We start from the raw sequence: 18,484 nt of genomic DNA on the forward strand, positions 1-18,484 counted from the left end.
AATAATCTTTGTAAGTGAGGTATATTTTCTTGTAATGTTCCTGAACCATTTATTGTTGTTAAGTGAAGTATAGCCTAATTTTGTATGAAGAAGGCATTCATAAGCTTTTGCTTCCGCCTAAGCCTCAGTCTTTAAGTAACAATAATGTAGGTGTAGACACAATGTGACTTGGTTCTGTATTGTGTCTGAAAAAACTTAACTAATTGGAGTAAGAACTTGTGAGGTTATGCCCAATGTATTTCAAGCCTGATTGAAATAGCAATTGCCACACATTTTGTTCAAAACATGTTTTTTTTTTATTTTTTATTATTCAAACCCCAACAGCTACTGCCTTTTCTCTACCAATTAATACTAACTTCCTCAAATAACGGGACATGTCACACAAAGGTTTGGATCTTTCTTCTTTTTAAGACATGGAAGTGACACAAAGTTCACTTACTTAACTTATTGCAAACTACACTGTGACTGAGTTGAGCTTATTCAAATTAGCCTAGATGAGGCACAGCCATCTAGCATTGTTGCTAGCACATTGTCAGAGCATCTCTCTAGAAGATGCAATACTAAATATGAACATAACCCCAAATGGCTGGATGACACTAAATTTAGCAGATGGCTTTACAAGACCGCACTACTACATGAAACTTAAAGGTATAGTGGAGGATGTTCTTTTTCTGGGTGGATCATCAAAATAAGTGGTCCTCTAATTGTCAGTCATTCTGGTAAATGTTTACCTAAGGCCGTCCTGCGTACTGATCCCCATTTTCACTTATCGGTGGAGAGTCTGACAAAGTGGAAAGATCGCAAACGTTTTTTGGAAAGGAAGCTTGTATGAACGATGCAAACAGCGACTTTTAAACAGAGCGTGCACGAGGAGAAATGGGCTTGTGCACGCTCTCGCACATGTTTCAACAGACGTTTGCTCTTGGGAGTGGGTACAGAGTTGTGCATGTGCATTTTTTTTTTTTAAAGTGGAGGGGCAGGTCTTTTCACAAATTCTCGAAAATTCTCTACTATATGTTACACACAACAATTTAACTTTGGCCTAAAACTAATACTTTGTTACTGAATTCAACATTAGGTACACTTTGTTTGAAATTTGTAACTTTTATTTTGGAGCATTCACTGAAAGCCAGGAGCCCAAGGATCCTCAGAGGAACCTCAGTCTTTGTCCCTTGTACAACAGTATGTTATAAATGCACATATTGTTTCTCTCCACACTCGAGAGGACTGATGTGTACATTTGCACTTGAGATGCAATAAATAATGTACATATTTATGTTGCAGGTTTGTCAATTACTGAAGCCTTTGAGCCAGTAATAAACATAAAGCAGGTAGAGGAATGAGGCATGAGTTTGCATTTTATTTTATGAACAGGGTGGGGCTAAGCCACAACTCGAAGATTTTCACATGGATGTACATGGAAGTAAACAAGAAAAAAAAAACATATACATGGTAAGTGACTCACACCATATTCAATTTAAATCTATACCTTCAATTCTTCAGATGGCCTTTCTTCAGTTCTTCTAACAAAAAAGTAAATTATTGCTTATTACTCATTTATACAGATGAATTCTTTTATTATATTTATAAGTAATTAAAGTAATTTTAGATATATCTGCCACATGAGCAGCGACTAGATGTTTAATGAAACATTTCTATATTAGGGAGAAAAGCAAAAACAGATAATCCGTTTGTAAGTAATGTGTAATCTTAAGCAAATATTAATGTAATAAGGAAGAATTTATGGGAGCAGTCTAATTGCAAGGATGCATGGTAGAAATAAACTAAACAAATGACCAATTTTTAGGGATGACCTTAAAAACTAAAATTATTATGGAGGCCTATCATAAATTCTGTTAAAGAGTTTATTTATCATTTGAACTTAAATTAATAAAAAATTCTAAGAGAAAAGTTGTGTGAATTAATGGTGATTGTAATTTATTTTAATTTAATGTCGTTTACAATATTTCAATTTGCTTTGTTCAACTTAAAAAAAAAAAATGGCAGCAGCAGTCGGTCCTTACATTTTTAAACATATTTTTCCTTAACAATCTCGCAAATGCAACAAAGATGGATAGAGAGATAATGTGAAATGGATTTAAATTTCAACTAAAAATAAAAGAAAGGACAGCATAATTAATAAAGCTTGTCATTTTCTTACAACATGACTGCATTTCAAGCTCTGAAAACTAAATGTGCAAATATCTGCTTTCTAAGCACCAGGAGTTACTATCTGAAAGCACTGAAGCTTCTGGCTATCGAACAGAATGTCGACATCATCATCCTCGCTATCTTCAAAATGTCTTCCTCTATCCCAGAAACAGCAGAAGATATGGATGTAGCGGGACTACTATTTCCCTGGTTTGGCTGTTTGCATCCACAAGTCATCAGATGGATTTAGAGGTCAAAGGCATTTATGAACTTAGACAAAAGGATCTGCATTGGAGATGAAAGGCCAGAGTCAAATAGACAGGATCTGTACTTGTTGATGATATTCAGATGTGAAAATTCTCTTTCACATGCAACACTGCTTAAAGGCAGAGTAAGGGATGAGATAAGAACCCTCTGAATGTTGGAGTAACTGTCAGGACTGCTTGTTTTCACAACATCCAGCAGGTCATGCACAGAGGAGGCTGCCTAATGTATTCCAATGTGCTTTAAAGGCATCCACCCGCTTAAAGTGGAGTCTTTGTCATCAGACATGTTGGGCTCACGTTTCTTAAGGATCAAACTCTCATTGTGTTACCAAAACTGTGAAGAGCTTTTATTTCAAAAGGAATAATTATGGGATCAAAAATCAGAAAAAGATTAATATCTGATTCAAATTCACAATGTAGATCTTTCAATACCAGACGCCTCTCCTCAGCTCATCATACAGCTTATCTTTGCTCTCACCAATACTCAGATTCTCTTGCTAAAACACGAGGGAGAAAAACATTGAAATGTTTCCAATATAAAGAATTTTGGCCAGGAATCAATGAAAAACGCTCTGAGCAGATGTGTTTCAGGCTCAAGGTCATCACTCATTGTCACTTCAATCTGGGTGCAAGGTAACATTCTCAATATTTTCAACAGAGTTGGCTGTCCCCACGGAAACCATCTAAAATACAATGGGGCCAAAAGTATTCAGTCAGCTACTGATTGTTCAAGTTCTCCTACTTAGAATAATGAAAGAGGTCTGTATTTTTCATCATAGGTACACTTCAACTATGAGAGACAAAATGAGAAAAAAATTCCAGGAAATCAGATTGTAGGATTTTTAAATAATTTATTTGTAAATTATGGTGGGAAATAAGTATTTGGTCAATAACTAAACTCAGGACTTTGTAACATAAACTTTGTGGACAATGACAGAGGTCAAATGTTTCTTGTAAGTCTTTACCAGGTTTGCACACACTGCAGCTGGTATTTTGGCCCATTCCTCCATGCTGGTCACCTCTAGAGCAGTGATGTTTCAGGGCTGGCGCTGGCCGACACTGACTTTCAACGCCCTCTACAATTTTCTATGGGGTTGATGTGCAGAATGGCTGATGTTTCCTCCCCCATGCTTCACAGTAGGTACAGTGTTCTTGGGATGCAACTCTGCATTCTTCTTCCTCCAAACATGACGAGTCGGGTTTTTACCAAAAATTTCTATTTTTTGTTTCATTTGACCACAAGATGTTCTCTCAATCCTTCTGGATCCTGCTTATGGTCTGGTCATTGATCAGCTCTATTGGAGCAGGAATAGCCACATAAAATTTCTTATCAGTTTACCTGTTTCCTAACCATTTTTCTATCATGACTCACTTGATCAAAGGCATCTGCTGTTTTTATTTTGGAAGAGTCTTGTAGATAATTTTAGCTTGTTGAGGTGTTGAGAAGAGATTGATCTTTCCATTGTGGAGGATCCGAAGTTTGCAGAGGTTATGTTGGAATGCGTGAAATGCACCGATGTCAAAAAACAGCCTCGTCACCGGGTCAATCCCATGTCCGATCCATCTCTGCAGATGGATCCGGTGTAAACATGGTTTGCACCGGATTGTACAATATCTCTTTTCCTTGCCTCATGAAACTTCAAAAAGCGAATCAGAACCGCTCTGCCCTGATTTGGTTTCCCAGAGGCTAGTGTGCAGTGTACCCATTCCAATGTGAATGATTTATCCGGTGCAAGCTCCAGCCATTTCAGTAGCATGTTAGTGATAAAGTCGAAAAGCGGTTGTCCTCCCTTTGCTCCTTCTCGAATGCCAAAGACATGCAGGTTCTTCCGCCTTCTTCGGTTTTCCAGATTTTGATTCGTTTCATAGGTGAAATCCACGATGTTTCCACTTTTTTGAGCGAGCTTTCTACTTTGATAATGTGAGCCTCGGCCTCCTCCATATGAGCCGCCTGGTTTAATAGGTCTTGTTTTACCTTAGACACTTTAGATTCCGGTGCAGATATAGCACTCGCCATTCAAGTCAGTCTTTCATCTATACTATCACGCTAGACAAGTTGGAATCATTGCTGTTTTGGTGGCTGTCTTGAGTCTTCTTTAAAAAAAAAATTGCACTGTTTTACAGACAAAGCTTTAGACATATTAATGTGGTATCTCTTGAGCCTTACTTATAGCTTTTAAAAGGGTTTTAAAGGAAATTTCGAACGCTGTCCTCGGAGTTATTCACTCTGTTGCCATCCCGGTTCTCGGTCAGGTCGCCCCTCAACACTTGCTTTTAATAAAATTAATTGAGTATTTTTGAATAAAAAAACAAAACAAAACACAACTGCAAACATGCAACTTTACCAAACATGCAGCTTTTTTTGTTTACTCAGAACAATATGAATTTGTAGACCAGCAAAGAGATAAAAAAAAAAAATATATATATATATATATCTTAAACTTGCGGCAACGCTTGATCAAGAACATCAAAATAATTTCCAGACTTCATAAATTTCATTTTGATGGCATTGATCACATATCTGATTTTTCAAATTTTTGAATAATAAAAAAAAAAAAAGTACCAATGCTATGGTCTCCAAAAGCTTTGCAACCCCCACTTTCTGTCCCTTTCTGTGGAGCTAGGAGAGGAGGCCATTTTGGGAAGAACAGAGACTGAATGGACTTCTGTTCATCCATTCCCTCTCTCAGCCCCCCCACCCCAATCTATGTCATGTATTGTGATGAATGGTTTTTACTGACACTGAAATTTCAATTGCAATGTAAATTGTAGTTGACAATAAAGATTGATTGATTGATTGATTGATTGATTGATTGATTGATTGATTGANAGACCAGCCCTCTCCAACTAAAAAAAAGAACAAAAAAAAAAAAAAAACATGCACATGCACAACCCTGTATCCTCTCCCGAGAGGGATGCCTATTAAACACGCTCAAGAGCATGAACAATCCCATTTCTCCTTGGGCACGCTCTGTTTAAAAGCTGCTGTTTGCGTCACTCATACGAGCTTACTTTGCAAAAGAACATTTGCAATTTTTCCACTATGCCAGACTCACCACTGGTAAGTAAAAATAGGGACGAGCACATGGAGGGCCTTACTTAAACATTTCACCAGCATGATTGACAATTAGAAGGACCACTTATTTTGATGATCCACCTGGAAAAAGAAAATCCTCTACTATACCTTTAAGATTTTTTATGTATCCCAAATACGTAGTAATTTTTAAGTAAATATGACAATTAGAACATTTTTAGTCCAACATGTTCAAATAGCCATGTATACATTTAGTTTGCTGTAGAAGATTTGGAAAAAACAGTAATATAAAGAGAGAATAACTTTCAGTGGAGTGAATAACATTCACATCTGAGGAGTGACATTAGATTACCCCCCTGCACATCATCATTAAAATATTATGCCAAAGGTGAAGTTAACAGGTGGTGACTACATGGTGTGGGCTGTCTTATAACTGACTGGTCAACTTCAAATGACTCAAGATGAAAAGGGTTTGGATTTTTAGGTACAACAATAGTCCCAAAGACAGAGACAAGAAAACCCTTAATTCACTTCAGAAAAAAACAAGATAAAACTGCTCTAACCGCCTGCCTAGTATTTAACTGAAAATGTTCTGGAATTCTGAGTTTTCTCACGACTTAATTTTATTGAGCAATTTCAGTTTGATTGCACAGTATGTGTGGATAACCTGGCTTTTACATCTGATGGGAATATAATGTAATAAACCACTGGCTTAACATAGAATAAGAAAAACATGTTTAAATCTTATTTTACCCATCTATTTTTGTCTCAACTACACATGGGAAACTCATTAACAGTATATGAACATGGTTTTGGGTATGAACGTGTTTTCCCATTAGAACAGTGATGAGTTTTTGTTAGAAAAGGAATAAGATCAGCATGAGAGAAGTTTTAACACAATCCCTTAAGGCTGGATGCATAGTTTTCTGACTTGCCGCTGTCTAAAACTGTGAGAGATAAGTGCTTTGTGGTTGAGGCAAGCTAATGGAAAGAAGGAAAACTTACCACTGATAAAGATGGCGAGGGGAGCAGTGGTGAGAGGGATAACTAAAGGGGAGCCAGCAAATAATGAGTAGATGACTCCACCGATGCTCTGGCCAATGATAGTCTTCCGAACATCTGGGCAGAGAAGAGACATGCACACAACACCACAAGGAAAGGTCCTGATTAATATGCATGAAAGCCTGTAAGGTTCTTTTGCACAGTTGAGCAGAAGCAGAAGGAACCTTGTAATTCACTTTCTACACAGGGAATGTTATTAGGCAATTATCTTTTATTTTTACCCACAAAATCACTCGAAATACTTGCTGCATGTTCTTCCCACAATGATAAACAACTGTTTGAAAAAAAACAAAATAAAAAGAAAAACAACACAATCCCATTTTAAAAGAATGAGTAATGCAGGCTTTATATGTAAAATGTGTGTAAAGCAGCTTTAAATCTGCAAACTAATAAAACATTTGCATTAAGAAGCAAAAATCTAATTTTTGAATAAAAAAAAAAGAAATACTTTTGACATCTGGTCATTATTTTTTATTGACCTGTGCACTATATTATATGTGGTGTGCACATGCTTAATGCACCCGTGCATTGCTATGGATTATTACCAGGTTATGATACTCTTTGACCTTTTTAGCTTTTGTTTCTGCTGCTGTAATAAACATGTCACTGTTAGTAGCTAAATAGAAACCATGTGGTGAAAGATGGTTTCAGAATTGGAATGTTGCTTTCAGAATCACAGATACTATGAACAGAATAATAGAACAAACACACACAAAAAAACCTATATAAATCATATTAGTAAAGTCACAGATTCCATGGTTATAGGAGAAAAAACAGTTTAACAAAAAAAGGAACTTCATTTTCTCAGTCTATCTTTGAGGTCATGGGTATGTGAATCCTGACTGTGTGCTCATACTGATTTCGCCACGGGTACTCTCATCATTGAGGGAGCCGAAAGCGATAGCAGGGAGGAGGATGGCAATGTAGAGGAAGATGGCTGTGGTCATGTACTTCAGCAGGGTTTTATTACTTCCAACTATACCTGAAGGGAGAGAAACACAAACACATGAGTCATATGCATCTCATAATGAAGCGGAGGAGGCTCGGCCCTTTAATTTAAAAACGACAAAAACATTACAAGAATTCATTATTTAGTTTTCTCTGCACTCAGAAACCTCCTATGTGTGGGTTAAACTGCTCTACTGTGGCTCACACAACTAAATTCCCCTTTGAAAACAGGAGCAATTTGTTTTAGTTGTTAGTAATGCATCACTTTTTAAGAACAGTTATCTAAAAGATGAATAACTGGTGTTGGATTAGAGCATTTTCATTGGACTCTAATATGATCAATGATTCCTGTGACCTTCATAAGATGATGAATATTTGATGAAAATCACATGTCAGATATATCTTGACTTTGTTACAGTGGAATAATTAAATGCATTTAGAGACTACGAAAAGATAAAGGGCTGTCGTGGTTTTTGTGGCTAATATGTTCAGCATGTGTGAATAAGCTGGACAGGAACCGTTTTCCCATACAGCAGATAAAGAGTCTGAGTTGACGACTCAATAAAAGATGCAGCCTTTAGCGACCGCACTAGCAATGTGTAGGGAAATGCTTGTGGTTGATGACCTGGGTAATTACTGTTGAACATAAGGACGCATATAGGGGCTGGGAGATATTCCTTTTATGACACAAAACCATATATAGCATACATATGTACCTAAAAAAGTGAATCGATTTTGATTCTTATTTAAAAAAAAAAAAGAAATAAGGTTTGACACATAGATATGTAAAACCCAAGTGTTAAAAATATGTCATACTTCCTTTTTACTCTGACCGTACGTGTGGCAGAGAGTGAAAGATAAATGAGGAGCTGCCAGCAACACCCCGCTGGGGCATAACAACAAAAATGATTCACTTTCTCTACAAGTCCAGGTCCAGCTTACCGTCTGTGAAGTCAGAAGGGTAGAAAGGCAGTCTGCGACGCAAGTCCTCATAAATCCCTCGACCGGCTCTGAAGAAATCTTTACACTGCGAAGAGAAAGGGAAAGGTTAGATTTTCCTCAAGGACACATCTCTCACTGAGGAAACGCCATGACTGTGCCATAAAGTGTAAAAACACAACTTATAGTGCTATATTGCTACATACACCTTAGACAGATTTATTTTTGTCATTTTGTATACACAAGTGTAAATAAGAAGAAATTAGGACTCATTTTGTCATCTTGATTACAAATCCGTTTGTGTTTATTTGAAGTGATTGTGGTAGATAAAGACAGTAACTGACAACTATGTGGGAAAAAGTTTCACAACTGTTGAAGAGTGTGGGGTGTATTTCTGTTCAGCCTACTTTACAGTGATACCCCTAAAAAAATTCAAGTATTAATAAATCCCTTTAAAAGTGACCTGATTAGTACATCAAGTCTGAGTGAGTACAGTTGTTTCATGATAACAAATAGATTTCTAAGAGCATATCAGTGAACAAACGGCATTCTCAGCTCCTTTTTCACAGAAGGTCTCAGGATTAGTTATATACAAACTGATGTCATACGGGGAAGTAGGTCAAATAATTGCACAACACCTTCAGATCAGTAGCTGGCATTAAAAAGAAACCAACCCCTGCCGCCCCCCCCCAAAAAAAATCTCTACAAGTTAAATCTTTATTCCGTTCAAAACTAAGGTGAAAGCTCTATAATAAATTTTACTAGTACCAATCCCTAACCTTATCAACCTAATCTAAATTCACCAATAGGTTAATCTAGCAAAAACTGCATGTAGACAAAAAAAAAAAGATGACACCTCTCTACCTCCATTCCCCTTCCATGACCTCATATGTGCATATTTGACAAAAATAAATACATAGCAAAACAGCATCATCTTTTGGAGGAACATGACTAGTCAAGAAATAAGTAACTTAAAACTTTAAAATGCAGTTAGGAAGAAAAAATTGAAACCTATATTTCAAAATAATCTTTGTAAGTGAGGTATATTTTCTTGTAATGTTCCTGAACCATTTATTGTTGTTAAGTGAAGTATAGCCTAATTTTGTATGAAGAAGGCATTCATAAGCTTTTGCTTCCGCCTAAGCCTCAGTCTTTAAGTAACAATAATGTAGGTGTAGACACAATGTGACTTGGTTCTGTATTGTGTCTGAAAAAACTTAACTAATTGGAGTAAGAACTTGTGAGGTTATGCCCAATGTATTTCAAGCCTGATTGAAATAGCAATTGCCACACATTTTGTTCAAAACATGTTTTTTTTTTATTTTTTATTATTCAAACCCCAACAGCTACTGCCTTTTCTCTACCAATTAATACTAACTTCCTCAAATAACGGGACATGTCACACAAAGGTTTGGATCTTTCTTCTTTTTAAGACATGGAAGTGACACAAAGTTCACTTACTTAACTTATTGCAAACTACACTGTGACTGAGTTGAGCTTATTCAAATTAGCCTAGATGAGGCACAGCCATCTAGCATTGTTGCTAGCACATTGTCAGAGCATCTCTCTAGAAGATGCAATACTAAATATGAACATAACCCCAAATGGCTGGATGACACTAAATTTAGCAGATGGCTTTACAAGACCGCACTACTACATGAAACTTAAAGGTATAGTGGAGGATGTTCTTTTTCTGGGTGGATCATCAAAATAAGTGGTCCTCTAATTGTCAGTCATTCTGGTAAATGTTTACCTAAGGCCGTCCTGCGTACTGATCCCCATTTTCACTTATCGGTGGAGAGTCTGACAAAGTGGAAAGATCGCAAACGTTTTTTGGAAAGGAAGCTTGTATGAACGATGCAAACAGCGACTTTTAAACAGAGCGTGCACGAGGAGAAATGGGCTTGTGCACGCTCTCGCACATGTTTCAACAGACGTTTGCTCTTGGGAGTGGGTACAGAGTTGTGCATGTGCATTTTTTTTTTTTAAAGTGGAGGGGCAGGTCTTTTCACAAATTCTCGAAAATTCTCTACTATATGTTACACACAACAATTTAACTTTGGCCTAAAACTAATACTTTGTTACTGAATTCAACATTAGGTACACTTTGTTTGAAATTTGTAACTTTTATTTTGGAGCATTCACTGAAAGCCAGGAGCCCAAGGATCCTCAGAGGAACCTCAGTCTTTGTCCCTTGTACAACAGTATGTTATAAATGCACATATTGTATCTCTCCACACTCGAGAGGACCGATGTGTACATTTGCACTTGAGATGCAATAAATAATGTACATATTTATGTTGCAGGTTTGTCAATTACTGAAGCCTTTGAGCCAGTAATAAACATAAAGCAGGTAGAGGAATGAGGCATGAGTTTGCATTTTATTTTATGAACAGGGTGGGGCTAAGCCACAACTCGAAGATTTTCACATGGATGTACATGGAAGTAAACAAGAAAAAAAAAACATATACATGGTAAGTGACTCACACCATATTCAATTTAAATCTATACCTTCAATTCTTCAGATGGCCTTTCTTCAGTTCTTCTAACAAAAAAGTAAATTATTGCTTATTACTCATTTATACAGATGAATTCTTTTATTATATTTATAAGTAATTAAAGTAATTTTAGATATATCTGCCACATGAGCAGCGACTAGATGTTTAATGAAACATTTCTATATTAGGGAGAAAAGCAAAAACAGATAATCCGTTTGTAAGTAATGTGTAATCTTAAGCAAATATTAATGTAATAAGGAAGAATTTATGGGAGCAGTCTAATTGCAAGGATGCATGGTAGAAATAAACTAAACAAATGACCAATTTTTAGGGATGACCTTAAAAACTAAAATTATTATGGAGGCCTATCATAAATTCTGTTAAAGAGTTTATTTATCATTTGAACTTAAATTAATAAAAAATTCTAAGAGAAAAGTTGTGTGAATTAATGGTGATTGTAATTTATTTTAATTTAATGTCGTTTACAATATTTCAATTTGCTTTGTTCAACTTAAAAAAAAAAAATGGCAGCAGCAGTCGGTCCTTACATTTTTAAACATATTTTTCCTTAACAATCTCGCAAATGCAACAAAGATGGATAGAGAGATAATGTGAAATGGATTTAAATTTCAACTAAAAATAAAAGAAAGGACAGCATAATTAATAAAGCTTGTCATTTTCTTACAACATGACTGCATTTCAAGCTCTGAAAACTAAATGTGCAAATATCTGCTTTCTAAGCACCAGGAGTTACTATCTGAAAGCACTGAAGCTTCTGGCTATCGAACAGAATGTCGACATCATCATCCTCGCTATCTTCAAAATGTCTTCCTCTATCCCAGAAACAGCAGAAGATATGGATGTAGCGGGACTACTATTTCCCTGGTTTGGCTGTTTGCATCCACAAGTCATCAGATGGATTTAGAGGTCAAAGGCATTTATGAACTTAGACAAAAGGATCTGCATTGGAGATGAAAGGCCAGAGTCAAATAGACAGGATCTGTACTTGTTGATGATATTCAGATGTGAAAATTCTCTTTCACATGCAACACTGCTTAAAGGCAGAGTAAGGGATGAGATAAGAACCCTCTGAATGTTGGAGTAACTGTCAGGACTGCTTGTTTTCACAACATCCAGCAGGTCATGCACAGAGGAGGCTGCCTAATGTATTCCAATGTGCTCTAAAGGCATCCACCCGCTTAAAGTGGAGTCTTTGTCATCAGACATGTTGGGCTCACGTTTCTTAAGGATCAAACTCTCATTGTGTTACCAAAACTGTGAAGAGCTTTTATTTCAAAAGGAATAATTATGGGATCAAAAATCAGAAAAAGATTAATATCTGATTCAAATTCACAATGTAGATCTTTCAATACCAGACGCCTCTCCTCAGCTCATCATACAGCTTATCTTTGCTCTCACCAATACTCAGATTCTCTTGCTAAAACACGAGGGAGAAAAACATTGAAATGTTTCCAATATAAAGAATTTTTCCCAGGAATCAATGAAAAACGCTCTGAGCAGATGTGTTTCAGGCTCAAGGTCATCACTCATTGTCACTTCAATCTGGGTGCAAGTTAACATTCTCAATATTTTCAACAGAGTTGGCTGTCCCCACGGAAACCATCTAAAATACAATGGGGCCAAAAGTATTCAGTCAGCTACTGATTGTTCAAGTTCTCCTACTTAGAATAATGAAAGAGGTCTGTATTTTTCATCATAGGTACACTTCAACTATGAGAGACAAAATGAGAAAAAAATTCCAGGAAATCAGATTGTAGGATTTTTAAATAATTTATTTGTAAATTATGGTGGGAAATAAGTATTTGGTCAATAACTAAACTCAGGACTTTGTAACATAAACTTTGTGGACAATGACAGAGGTCAAATGTTTCTTGTAAGTCTTTACCAGGTTTGCACACACTGCAGCTGGTATTTTGGCCCATTCCTCCATGCAGGTCACCTCTAGAGCAGTGATGTTTCAGGGCTGGCGCTGGCCGACACTGACTTTCAACAGTAATATAAAAATAAAGTTTTTGTCATTCCTGATAAGCTCTTTGTCTTCATAGACCAAAGCTAAAATGTTTAACAAAGATATATGATGGAGCATCATAATTATAAGTTACTTTCATCTCCCGTGGTGAGCGACCTTTTAAATAATAATAAAAAGGATTACTGCTCGACACAATAGGCTCCATTTCAGACTCAGTTTAAACACCTGTAAATCTGAAAATACAATTAGTTCAGAGCTGTAATTTGCCACTTAATCTATAGAGCTGTAAATAATTGCACATGCAAAATTACAGCTAGATCAAAGAAGTGGAAGTGGGTCAGGGGCATTAGTCATTGAATGCCCCTTGTAGCTAACGAGCTAATGGATTTCTACCCCTAATTATTCCCCTAGAAAAAAATCACAGAAGATAAAGATTCAATTATACAAATGATTATTGGTTTCTGATAGGGCAAATAATGTAGTAAGCTATTAATTTGCCAAATAATGTTTTATTTACATGGGGATTTGCATCACAAATATGTATGACCCCAATCCAATTGCTCTAATTTGACCTGATTCGTAACTCTTTCAGATAAACTTCTCAACCAAAAAAATCCATGCAAAACTGTGATTTCATTCCATCATTTTATTGCTAATGACTTTTTAACTATTTTCATTTCCCCGTCGTTTAGTTGGGTTTCACAAGATAAATTTTCTTAACTGAAATATGTTTTATTTGTAGTTGAATGATTATTGGTAATAATTGTTTAGATTTTCAGTGAAAGCTGTAGATAATTTATACAATATTAAATTATATGTACAGACTTAAGTGGGATGACCAGGACTGACCAGGATTTAAGCTTAAATAACACTTTCATCTGTTTGGACATGTGTTATGTATTTATTTAAATAAAGTCAAAAAAGTAATTAATTGCATAACAGAAATAAAACCTTAAAAGCACCAAATAGGGGTGTGGGGTTTTATAGTTGATTGTTGTCAACAGTGTTTCATGAACCATATTCCAGAAAACTTCATTCCAGAGAACACAAGTTCAAGTAAATGTATGTGTTGCTTCTGCTGATGTACAACAATCACATGTTGAATTAATATATGGATCAAATGTAGCTAATTTATATCTATGTTTAAGTTAAATTAAGTTTCAGAGAAACTATGACGACAGATTATAAAATACCAACATTAGCATAAAATGTAAAAAATTTATAGAAAAACAAAAGATTTTGACATGTGCAGGTATTAAACACACATAGTGAAAGCTTTACATCTTATTCAGCGACCACAAACAGACGTAGGGCGCTGCCAACAGCAAGTAGTGGTTACAGGGGGAAACCCCACTCCAACCGTTGACAGGCTGCAGCCGTTCAGGGCCATTCCACATTATTCTCATTCTTGATAACCAACAGATCCATTTCTAATGTATTCTCTCTCACTTATATCTTAAAACTATTTTCTATGACAAATAACAGCATGAACAAAATCACTCACTGCTGGCACAATGAATTCTGGATTATCATACTGCACCAATTTTCTACAATCAAAGGAAGCTTTCAAAAGACATACTCCAGAACAGGTCCCTATAAAGTAAGGGCCCTGGAGAGTGAAACAACCTGGTTAATGAGGAGGTACAGAGACCTATCACTCAGATGGAAGCATCCTTGACAGGATGAGCATGAGGAAGCTAACCATAACAAACATCTACTGTAAACAGGTTGTCACAGACCATGCAGGAAGAGGTAATTTACTCAGTTTAAAACAAGGGTTGATTTAGTCAAACTGAAAACAGACTATAAGGTAACAGAGATCCATAAAAAAAAACAACCTCTTTATTCGTCAACAGATCTAGATGACAATCTCCTTGCACAACACTCAACTAGAAAAACTAGAAACTTGAATTTCCCTGCATCACCACTCAGTAGCCTGTATGTTCTTTGAAAGTCAAAAAGATGTATAAATACTCCCTCTTTAGAAGGACACCCTCACTAAATAAACTTTCAGAATGGTAGGGACTCAAACTTTTTCATGGACAGACAATGAGTCTCAACTGTTGCTTCAGGTGAATTTAAATTATAAAACCACTGTTAGGGATTTTGGTCAGTATTTGTTATGCTGTATGCATCTACATTAATTAACTGATTGAAGTCATGTGCCAGGGCTGTCTCATTAAGGCAGACTGAGCTTTACGAGAACAGGATTTTATTTAAATGTTTCTCTGTAAAATATTCTTAATTGTCATGAGTAAACTGGAAAGTTAAGGTTTATTAAACCATTTTTTATCTGTTTATTTAATCTAATTATGCTCTAAAGTATGCATTAGCTTCCTAAACATTATCTACAGACGACTTGGCTCCACTATCAAAGCAAGTAACTTAACAGTATTTCATACAGAGTTAATATAAAATATTTAAGACTCTCAAAGTCAGTTAGAGCTACATAACCTTTAAAATGTTTAAATGGCATAACAAAAAAGCTGTGATTAAACATGTCTCACAAGATGCGCCCCAGGAGACAAAGTTTCTAACACTGCAGACAAGAAGTTCATTAGAGTTACAAGCCTCAGAAATGACCAATTAACAGCATGTCAGATTGGAGCCTTTAAATATTCGACATGTCACAACATGAGCTCAGACAAACCTCTGATTAATTAAGCCTACATAAAAAGATGAGACTAAAAAGAAAACTGAAAAACATTCTGATGTTTGAAGATATTCACTTGAAATTACTTTCCAGGGAAGGGTACCGGTATCTTTGTGGTGTTACTGTACCTAATATAAAAAATTAACAGCGAGTTTAAAGTGTGCATTTGTTCATGTAGGTTTTTTTATTCAGGTAATGGCTTCCATTATAAAATGTTTTGTATGCTGTATGCTTGCAAAATCAATGAGGGAATGCAAAATTTAGTGCGTTTTGATAAAGATTAACTTTCCATTTACTTTCTTTAGACTGATTTTATTTTTCATTTTGTTTACACAAGTGTAAAACAAAAAGAAATTTCGTTTGGAAACAGCTCACTGGACAATTTCAACTTTTAAAAGTTCAGCCTTGAAAAATAGTAAAAATGACTGTAAATTTACAGTTCTAACAATTTTTTTTTTCTGTGTTTTTATTGTCATTTTACTGTCGCAAGTACAGAGCAAAGAAATGAACTCTCTCTCTGCATTTAACCCTTCGGGAGCAGTGGGCCGCCATTGTGCAGTGCCCGGGGAGCAGTGTGGGGTTAAGGGTCCGTGGGAGTGGGGCTGAACTCAGAACCTCAGGGCAATGCCCAAAGCAGTGAAGGGTCATGTCTAAGGACTAACACTGGCAGCTCATTCCCCCAGCAGGGATCCTGTTTGCAGGACGAGTGACTTACAATTTGAGCTAGACAGCCAATTATTTATGTCCTTATTTATATCCAACCTCATCTATACCTTCTATAAGGTAAACATATTTTTAGGATGAAAGTTGTTAAATTTATGAAGAACTTTTAGTGCCTCATGACAGGCTATATTACATCTCCCATGATCCTGCCTTGTCTTTTGATTTTTTTTTTCACCTACAGCAAATGATTTGATAATGAAACTTCAAAAACCTACGTAGTGCGTGGAATTGAATTTAAAGAGTTTTGTAGATGATAAAAGCTGCAAATAACAGAATATAAAATCAAAGCTTTTTCACTGCCAAGTATTTTAGGTTAATATAGGTATTAATTGTAAACAGTTTTATTGTCACAATCTATTTACAAAATAGTTTTAGTAGAGCATTCGGAGCACTCATCACTTTTCTTTGTACGTAAAGCATATACTAATTATCCCTTTGGTGTTTATGGTAACCTAGTGGAGTGTTACCCGTTCAGCCTTTAAAACTCCAGCATCTGATTTGAGCGTGCTTTGCTTGGAGGACAACCCACAATACAGGATATCAGCCCAAGACAATCCTACAGGTTGGACTTCTCCGATTTGTGACCTGGGAGGTTGCAGCATACTACAGAGCAGACCTGACAACCCTGAAGACATCACACACAGCAGGATTATCTCCCCTGATGATTGTTCCCAAGAAGCTCCAGATATCAGGAGTTCTTGAAAGGGGAAGATCTGGCAGAAATTGTTGCGATTTATGTGATGTGTGAACCAGCTAGAAGGGAATTAGCATTGTAGATGCTCCAGGCCCTCAACATACTAAATTGGTATACACCCTAAAAATGTGTTGTTTTTTTTACAAACGAAATAACATATTCTTATTTTCTTTTCTGATAAGAACAGATTATTAGCAAGCAACTATGGCCTCCGTACTGTACATGTGTCGTACGCACTAACCCCTGCGCCACTATACCAAGCCTCGATATGCTCATTATGTTTGATTGCTAAATTATCACCAAAGAGTCCATTGGCGATTATTTAGTTTGATCCCCTCATGTCTGCAAGCAAATAGCTTTAATCTCATCATAAACCAACCTAGCTACAGAAGGTAAAGAGGCCCTAACTCTATTTATTCTGTCAGGAACAATTTCAGGACAATAAAAAAATAAAAAATAAATCGATTATCTAAACAGTTTTCCATCTCTGATTTTTGCAAATAATTTAACACAATATTATTTTACTAAATATGATTTGCAATGTGTATTGGATTAATCACTTTCCAATTGCTATATTTAATCTAAAAGCTAATCTGACCTTGTGCAGGGTGATAAAGCGAATTAATTTGATTAATTCATGTTTTTAAAAGTTCACGATTTGAAATTGTACTAAATCGTAAAATGGAGGAAGTCTCTTTTTCTGTATTTTTTACTTGCACACTTGCTTCTGCTGCCTCTTTCCTCCTTCAGCCCAATAGGATGCTGCAGTGTTTACTCATGCCATGGCCGCTGCTCAATCTGACAAGTTGGTACAGAGAAAAAGGGACTCATTTCATTGATTATTTGGAAGTGGTTCGACTTCGACAAGGCCGACGTGGGGCAGACTACCGTTGTGTGCAAGGCAAAGGCACCCCACTGAATGGGAGCAGGGCTCGCAGCATTGGAATGGCAGCATCGGTAGCACGGGCAAAGACAAACACGACAAGAAAAGACCACAAACCCTGGCCACCTCATTTTCTAAAGCGGTGCCGACCGACAAGTGCAGTGTGCGGTGGAAGCAGATGACTGACGCTGTAGCGGTTCATATAGGGATCGATATGGTGCCCATTTACATAGTAGAGAAGCCTGGCGTCCTTCACATGTTAAAAGTTTGTGATCCAAAATATGAACCACAAAGTCGAAACACTACAAGAGCTCTGTGAAAAGTTGAACTCTGCTTTGATTTTTGCAACTACTACAGACCTGTAGTCCAGTTGATCTCTTCAGTTATACATGAGTTTGCACAATATATTTTTGAATAAAGTAAACCTATTTTAAAATACATGCACATGGTTTTTAAAACTTCAATTAATCCTCCAAGATGACTAAACAAATTGAGATTTTATTTTTTAGCTATATCGCCCAGCCCTAATCTGACCTCATTCCAAATTTTTTTACATAAACTTTGGTTCTCAAACATACAATCAATGCCTAACTGTGACATCATTGCATCATCTTATTAATTCTGGTTTTCTACCATTTTTATT

General features: G+C 36.3%; 1 protein-coding gene across 1 annotated transcript in view; it reads right to left on the minus strand.

Moving 5' to 3' along the window:
• The window catches only part of slc4a11 (solute carrier family 4, sodium borate transporter, member 11), a 143,165-nt gene that overhangs the window by 35,249 nt on the left and 89,432 nt on the right, over positions 1-18,484 (minus strand). Inside the window, exons 8-10 of the mRNA XM_015401306.1 lie at positions 8,404-8,488; positions 7,370-7,495; positions 6,457-6,570 (exon numbers count right to left, since the gene is read on the minus strand). Of these exons, the coding sequence (XP_015256792.1) occupies positions 6,457-6,570; positions 7,370-7,495; positions 8,404-8,488 (325 nt within the window). The remainder of the gene's footprint in view (positions 1-6,456; positions 6,571-7,369; positions 7,496-8,403; positions 8,489-18,484) is intronic.

The sequence above is a fragment of the Cyprinodon variegatus genome, unplaced genomic scaffold, assembly GCF_000732505.1.
Source record: "Cyprinodon variegatus isolate N-32 unplaced genomic scaffold, C_variegatus-1.0 Scaffold1207, whole genome shotgun sequence".
Classification (NCBI taxonomy): domain Eukaryota; kingdom Metazoa; phylum Chordata; class Actinopteri; order Cyprinodontiformes; family Cyprinodontidae; genus Cyprinodon; species Cyprinodon variegatus.